The 8,418-nt window shown below is 31.3% G+C and overlaps 1 protein-coding gene across 1 annotated transcript; it reads right to left on the reverse strand.

Annotated features, from left to right (window-relative positions):
* Nucleotides 1-3,386: 3,386 nt before the first annotated feature.
* LOC127083287 (uncharacterized) lies at nt 3,387-8,189 on the reverse strand. The gene is made up of 6 exons (XM_051023590.1): nt 8,025-8,189; nt 7,835-7,896; nt 7,585-7,656; nt 5,568-5,734; nt 5,236-5,347; nt 3,387-3,900 (listed from the first exon to the last, which is right to left on the reverse strand). Exons 2-6 carry the CDS (start codon nt 7,862-7,864, stop codon nt 3,664-3,666), a joined length of 618 nt encoding a protein of 205 aa, XP_050879547.1. The 5' UTR covers nt 7,865-7,896; nt 8,025-8,189; the 3' UTR covers nt 3,387-3,663.
* Nucleotides 8,190-8,418: the final 229 nt, after the last annotated feature.

Raw genomic sequence — 8,418 nt, forward strand, 5'->3', positions numbered from 1 at the left:
AGGATTTTCCTTCTTGCAATGACGAGAGAGTAGTATGTTATTTATAAGAAAACTAACATACTAACATAATGAGCTTTTACACACATGCCCATTACACAAGCTAACTTAGACAATTGGGCATAAAAAACATGTTCAATTCAATATGCTAACAGTCCTAGCATATTTTGACTACAGCATGTGAATAGACTTTAACGGCATGCTAAGGTTTTATCGAATTGTCGAACCAAGAAACTACATTTCGACCATACTAGAGTTCGATCCAATATCTCATAAGAAAACTCTCAATTATCGTTAGAGAAATAAAATACACTATATCATTTTTCCTTTTGATGTTCTCAAACTGAATCTAGATAAGTAAAAAGCTTATGCCTTAAAGTTGTCAATCAAGGTGCTAAAGATGATCTTGAGCTATTCATTAGTATTGGATCTACCAATTTATTAAAAGTTACTTGGGATTCAAAATTGAATATGGACACACTAGAAAAGGGGATTTCTTGGAAATCTATGATAAAGTAGCTTCAAAACTTTTTTCTTGAAAAAGACAAGGTGCGCACTTTTGTCAAGATCACTCTTACTTCTTTACCTTTATATAGTGTTTCAAATTTGTTGATTTCCTTAATATGTCTGTGAGACTGGATAAAATTGTGAGGAATTTTATTTGGCATGGTATGATAGATCGATAGTGAATATAGTTTGTTGAAACAAGATTATTAAGCCTGAAAAGTTATATGATTTAGGGATTTTTCTAATATGTTTGCAAAAACACTGCTTTGATAGGTAAGTTTGTTTGAATCTTAATGCACACAGACAAGAAACTTTGGGCCTCAATTTTGGAAGACAAATATCTCTATAAAGGTCATATATTCCTCAAAAAAAGTTGGTTCGCCTACATGAAAATCATTCTCAAGGTTCTCAATGTGTTGAAAGATGGTTTCATTTTTAAAATAAGAGATGAAAATAACAATTTTCAATTTCCACCATGGCTCTGAAAACATCATTTTTTTAGAATATTCAAGATACCTCGCATCAACTTATGCGATTGAAGATCAATGATCTATGGTTTGATGGTAAAAATATCATTATAGACTTAAATTTTTTAGTGACCCTAGAAGTTACTACTATTATTTAGATATTTTGACCAACTTATATTGCTTTTGTTGAATATTGTTGATTGTGAAATGAAAATTTTAATGGTGAATATACTATGTGAAGTAAGTTTCATTGGGTGAATTTATGCAACAAAGTCTCAAGTGTAAAAATTTTCCCTTGGATTGACCCCCCTAATAGCCCTAACAGTGGTTTTAGGGTCTGGTTCGAGTGAAGGGATCACCTAACTTGTATCGAAATTCTCTATTGGGTAGGAAGTGCCCCGTTGAAAAGTGTCAACGGCAATACAGGTGTACGTGGATAAAAGAGTTTCTACTTGAGGGAGAGCATTGTGGATAGACTCACACTTGAGAAATGTTGAGAATAACAAGTGTGAGTAGTATGGGAAAGTCTCACATTGATTAGAAATGTGAAGACTTGAGCCTTTAGAAGTGAGAGAAATCACACACTTATCACCTTAAGATTTTGGGTGAATATGTGATGTGTCTCTCATAAATGTGTGTTGTTCATAAAAAAAATCTAAGTATAAAAATATTTCATCGTGTTGACCCCCGAATAGTGCTAACAAACATAACCCTCTTTCAATTATGTGTGTCTTACAATGTCGATATGTTAATGTTTCTCCTACGTGTTTTTGTTCTATTAGAAATTTCGAAACTACTATTCATACGAGTTGTGTCTATTTTGTGTGAGGATCGTTTTTTTTTTTGATATCTTTACCATGTTTGTTTAAATTAATAGTGTAAACTTTATATAAAATATGACTAGCGATATTGGTAACACAACTCTTTTGATTATATGGAATTTATGGTGTACATGAAATAATTTTTTCTTTGAAGGAAACAGAGAGCAGCTATGTCTAAGATTCACATATCACAACTAATGCTTAACTCAAATATTTTCCCTCTCTACAGCCAGCCTCCAAGAGAAGTATGTTGAAAAAACATGGTGACAAACTGACAATGATACTTGGATCATAAATATTGATGGTAGTATAACAAATATGAAAAAAATGAGGTTATGGTGGTCTAATGTGCAACTCATATCGTCAGTTCCAATTTGATTGTTATGGTAGTGTTGATTTGGCAAATATTTTACATGCATGTATTACTCTCTATTCGACTGTCTCTATGTTGTTCAGTTAGTTACAAAGAAAACATGAGATTTCATTATTATGTTAACCTCTTATTCTCTTGAATTATTTGGCTAAGCATTAACACGTCTCTATCCACCATATTCTAAAAGGAAGAAACTTTTGTGTGAATATCCTTAACAAATTATGTGTTAATCAATGGGGATCTCTTGTAATAATGCATGAGCAGCTACTTGCCTTGTCTTTTTCAAAATTGTTAATCAATGTTGTAGGGGTGTCCTTTATTAGGATATAATTTTTTGTTTTTTTATTATATAACAACAAAAAGAAATACTCTATTTTTCAAAAATGTTTTTTTAAATTAAAAAAAAAATTATGTTTTATCTTCTTCTTCCTTTTCTTTTTGGGGATTAAATGCTTCCAAACACAATGTTAAAGCTAAAAGATAAATTATTACAATTTTACCATGTAAATACATAAAAATATTTTTTATTGTTTTCCTTTATTTTTTTTACTGGAATCATAATATTAATATTTATTAAATTAAATTTTTAATTGATTGTGAATGTGTTTTTTATTCTCTATATTGAATCTCAGTTTTAATCTTCTATTATAACTCACTCAATGGAGAAACTAATCTCACATTTTAAAATTATCTAATTTTAGTTGTCAACTCAAATATTTGAACTCAAATTTAATATCAAATATTTTTTTATAATATTTAGTGAATTTCTTTTTCACTATCTCTCGTGCCCCTAAAATTTTTGAAAACATTCTCACTCAAATTCTAAAATTTATAACACATGAAACACATGAAAAGAATTTCTTTTTTTTTTAATGAATGGATATAGGTGTTCGTTATTTTCCTATTATTTTCCGTTGAGAAAATACCACAAAGACAACCAAATGTTTTTCTCTAATCAAGCTTTGTGCCTGTGGTCCTTGAAATTATGATTGATCTTAACTACGTGTTACTTCAAATTCTTCACCCTGTTCAGATGGTGGCTTAAATCCCACCGTGTTTAGCACCGGCCTCAAACATGGTAAAGCAATTTCCTACCATGCTTCTTACCTCAAGTTCTTATTATAAAAGATCATTATGGTAGCCTTGGAGCTCACTCCTCTCTTTTTTTACTTTATTGATTCATTTAATCTATGTAATCCTTAATCCTCTAAAGACCTGAAGGAAAATCAAAATAGTATCTTTAAAATGCAAACATGGCAGTTTGGCTTACACTTTCAGATTTGAACTTGAAGCATTATCACAAAAAGATGCAAGATTGTGTATTATTAAACACAGTTTCTTCTTAACTACACTCTTTAGGAGACCTTAGAAATAATAATTCAAACACAAATCAACATCACTTTATAGGTTTTGCCAAAGACTGACAGATAAAGATGGCTTTTTGTTGAGAAATGATAACCCATAGGTTAGTATCAACCCCCATGAGCAAATAACGTTTTCATGCACTCTCTTGTGCTTCACTCTTTTTGCCATTCTTCAATTCATCAGCATTCTGTTGTCGCTGCTCAGCATTCTCTTGTTGCTGTTCTGCCTTCTTCTGTGCTCGAATCATTGCACGCCTTTCTCGTGGTCGCATTTCTCGCACTGTCCTAGGAGGCATCACATAAGGTTCCAGTGGCCGATCACCAAAAGGGTGCTCACTTCCAGGAAAGATCCTTAATTTTCTATCCCTGTCCTACATAGATTAGCAAAAATGCAGGAAAATGCAACTTAGAAAATCTGATAAAAAACAATTCTGCAGAACTAATAATTTTGCAGAACTAATAAAAAAAACAATCTGAATAAGCTCTAAAAAGATGAAAAGAACAATACTTGTAAATCACAGCTATCAAGAAAAAATTCTTTAGCAATTCTCAATTTTATATACACCAATAACACTGTTCCCCATCCCAAATGCTATTCTCTCATTTTATAATCCAAGTGCTAGCAAAATACTTAAGCTAAACATTGGATCCTACTATAAATGGAAGGAACAACAAATCATGAGGTTGGCTAGCACTTGGCACACCTAGTAGATCAAACAACAAAAAAGTCATGTGTTCAATTCCTATTGGATGCCACAATTTCATTCCCATAGGGTGGACTTTCACTGGCGGGTCATTGATTGTCGTTCTATACCATCACAAAGGCTTGTTTGTGGGATGCCCTAACCTTAAAATATGGGGCAACTACTCACCCTTAAACCTTCTATTGATCCCTAAAATTAAATTCTTTTAGTTCATCCATCAGGAATGTTAATTATGATATGGATCTACATCTACTCACTCTTACATGGTCACATAATTCAAGGTTTTGTCACTAACTTTTTGACTGACATGGAATGATGAAGGTTGATTTTGAGTTGCAAAATTTACAACGGATGACAACAGGAACTTTAACGGAGTTGTTATAGTAGAGGACTACATTTTAGAATTCATAATAAAAAAAGTCAAGGTATTTGTTCCAGCAACATAGGATGAATAGTCTGTGTCACATACTCCAACGGTTGTGACTTACTTTTTAACTTATGGATATATTGCCTTGATACTCTGTCTCGTTCTTTTCTTTGGGTTTTTTTTCAGTAATTTGGCACCAAATGGTCATAGGTCTATGGGTTAAACAATCAAAAATAGATTATAAAAGATTTGAACCTTCATGTCATTAACTTGGAAGTAGAATTGTAGAGATATTTTAGAAAACCATAAGTTGTTATAACACTACTTGCAGGGTACTGTTTTGGGAAATCATTAGGTCCTACCCAAAGACAATTTCGTTCACCGCTAAGTTGCCCTCAAGTCACTTGCATAAGATTTGACTCCTACAGTAGGTATCAGTTCTGGGAATCATAACCAAACATCCTTACAATGCCGTTTCATAGTGTTCGAAGTTTTCTATTTTTGGTCTTGAATAAGATTCTACTCTAGAAAAATGCAAACCAACAAAGAAAAAAATACTCATTCTGGCCACCAGTAATTTAATTCCATACTCGGTTAAAAAAACTCCCTAAAACATTGGTCTACAAAGCACTTACATCACGTAGGTTGTTTTTAGGCAGCATGCGTAGAATAGCTTTGCGAATAACATCCGTAGGGTCTTTGGCCATCTGATCCTTCAGAGTTCTTTTCTTAAGGTGGCCCATATACCTACATGCCATTACTTTTTGTCAAAATAGTCTGAATAATGCCAAATGATTATGCTGTACAAGAAACCGTATACAAAACGATAAGTATAATATTGGAGACAATTTCTTAGAAGACAGGCATTTAAATCAGAAAAAATCATTTGATTTATAAGAAGCCTAAAATTATAAATATTTCTTTGGTTCTAAAAAAAGTATCAAATGTAGTAATGCCAAGAACGTACCCTGTATGCCAATAGTAGACCTTGTCTGTAAGTTTTCTCCCAGTCACGCAAATATCTTTGGCATTAAGCACAATGCAAATATCTCCATCATCACGGTTAGGAGTATAAGTTGGTTTATCCTTTCCTTGAACGACAGTAGCTATTTGAGATGCTAACCTCCCAAGAATCTACATGAAGACTATATGAATTAGCAAAATGGTATTATGACTTCAAATAAGCGAATCACTAAGTAGTTTATCACAATCCAGAGTCAAGAGTCTAGATGCTAATCAAAAGTGCAATAATGTCCAAAGCTTGGGAATCTTCTACACAATCTCAAAGAGAACTTGCTTAGATGTAATTCACTCAATAAATGGTGTCAAAATACTCCACCAATACTGGTCCAATCATTATAAATTATTAGAGTGAAATTTGAAGTTCTTTTATAGTATTCTCGTCTGTATCTGCATTGGTGGTATAACTAAATCAATGCAAATAGTTATGAAACGCTGCTAGGAATATAAGATACACCATAGGGGTGTTCAAAAATTTAGTTAACTGATCCAAATACTTAATCTGAACTGAATTGAACCATAAAAAACTTAAACCATTTAAATGGTTAGTAAATTGAATTGTTTATTTTAACCAATTCAGTTAATCTAATTGAATTTAAAAACCAGTTTAAACTCTTATAAACTCTTTCCACAATTTTATCTAAAATATAAATACTATTATTTCTCAAATTCAATAAACTTAATAAATCATTATATTAAAATGATAAATATTTTAATTATAATCTTTTAATATTTTTTAGTCAGTTACTATTATCATAACATTTTCATTTTCACATTACGTGTTCTTCCCCAAATATGAAATATGAACCCTAAATCATCTTCTTTCCAATTCAAACTCAACATCAATTTCAATTTCACCTTCTATTTGTTTTGAATCGATTTCAAAATGATTCATAACTGTTTCTATATATTTTACCTTCTATTAAATGTTTATATATAACTGTTTCTATATATTTTACCTTCTATTAAATGCTTATATATATCAAAATCAATTTCACATTATATATATAGTTTAATAAATGATTATTAAATGTTAAATAAAATTAAATAATCAATGTCAATTCTAATTGAAAAATTCTAAATATATCAAGATCAATGTTTCTATATTAAGACTTATGAATCCAAATACGTACCAAGATTTCTAATACGGAGTATATACTAAAACTGATACAATAACACCTTTTTATTTTTGATTCTTTTTGTAATCACAAGTTTATGTAGTGTTTTTAAATGTGAAGTCAAATGTTCTGATATGATATAAGTGCATAGCAGAAAAAGTTGTCGGCTGTGGCATTCGCTGTGATGAATATGAATTCAATTTTTTTAAAAACAAAAAAGAAACAATTTTTAAAAAATCCAGATTTGAATTCAATTTTTAAATTTAATTTTATTATAAAAACAAAAAAGAAACAGTTTTTTTAAATATATAAAAAAACCAGTTTGGAATTTGGTGAAAAAATTAATCTAATTTTTTAAAAAATTGGTTTTAAACTGGTTTAAATAAATTAAACTGGTTTAAAATTATGAACCAGTTCTGAATTGGTTTTAAACCGAATTGAATTGATTAAACAGATTAACCACTTTTTGCTAAAGTGGTTTTTAAAAACTGGATTGAACCATTAATATGGTTCGGTTCAATTCAATTCATGAACCACGAACACCCCTAATACACCAGACATGGATACATGTCGGACATGGGAACATGATATACAGGTCAATTATCCAAATGATTGGGAGCCATTTCTTTACCCTATCATGCATTTTTTTTCAAGATGCAATGCGAATACATCCAATAAAGTAAGTAAAACTATGACATATTCTACAAGATTACTCTGCAACCACATACTTCAAAGAAGTAACAAAAACTGCTAAAATATTACTTAAAAAATATCATTTTATTGTCACATTCGCACTCCTTGTTTGTTTATTCATCAGAAGAAAACAGGCAAAAACTGCACACTGACCTGGCCCTTGGCATCGAAGACTCGCCACCGGAGACCGTCGAGATTAATGCGTTTAATCCCAGCTGCAGCTCTCTGAAAACACACCAGCAATATTTATTACAATACAATTCCTAACAAAATATATACAATTTCATCACATATAGCACATAATTTAACTAGCCACATAACATGAACATTTTCACAAACACTTGGCATGCATATTTGAATAAACTAGTTCCAAATAACAAGGGAGTTTCAAAATGAGAGTTACCTTGAGGTTGAAGGAGTTTACCATCTTCATTTTTGGTTCTGTTTCTTTTGTCGATCTTCTTCCTATACAGTTTAAAAAATAAAAAATAGAAAACTGCGTTGAGATATGAAGGAAACAGAGTGTAGAAGCGAAGGGAAAAACAGAAATGAAATTTATCAAAGGAACGAGTTGAATGAGAAGAACAGCATACTAAAATTTCAGGTACAATGGAACACGTTTACACTATACAGAACCAAACTCCACTGCCACAACGCAGCACTTTCTTCTTCTCTTTTCCGCTGATGCTTGTTTTTCTTCTTCTCGCACGCACTGTTCTGTTGCTACACGCAAATTTTGCAAATATGGATCAATTCTCTTTCTCGCGCATGGGTCAGGGCCCAAGCCCATTATTTTATTTGTTATTTGAAGGAATCTTTAATGCACCCCACCCCAATGCCTCGCACCATCACAAAATTGATAAATTTTAAATTACCTTCAAATTTTTACAATGTGAAAATGATTTTTTTTTTGGACCAAAAGTGATGTTTTTAAATCTCATTAATAAAAGGATTAAATTAGAAAAAAAATGGATTCTTGTAGTACAT

Source organism: Lathyrus oleraceus, chromosome 5 (assembly GCF_024323335.1).
Source record: "Lathyrus oleraceus cultivar Zhongwan6 chromosome 5, CAAS_Psat_ZW6_1.0, whole genome shotgun sequence".
In the NCBI taxonomy this organism is placed as follows: domain Eukaryota; kingdom Viridiplantae; phylum Streptophyta; class Magnoliopsida; order Fabales; family Fabaceae; genus Lathyrus; species Lathyrus oleraceus.

Excerpts from the sequence above, each read along its gene's own strand:
- LOC127083287 (XM_051023590.1), bottom strand. The coding sequence starts at position 7,864 with ATGAAGATGGTAAACTCCTTCAACCTCAAG. Across the intron at positions 7,657-7,834 it reads TAAACTCCTTCAACCTCAAG|AGAGCTGCAGCTGGGATTAA; the intron begins GTAACTCTCATT and ends GTGTGTTTTCAG. Across the intron at positions 5,735-7,584 it reads TCTTCGATGCCAAGGGCCAG|ATTCTTGGGAGGTTAGCATC; the intron begins GTCAGTGTGCAG and ends GTCTTCATGTAG.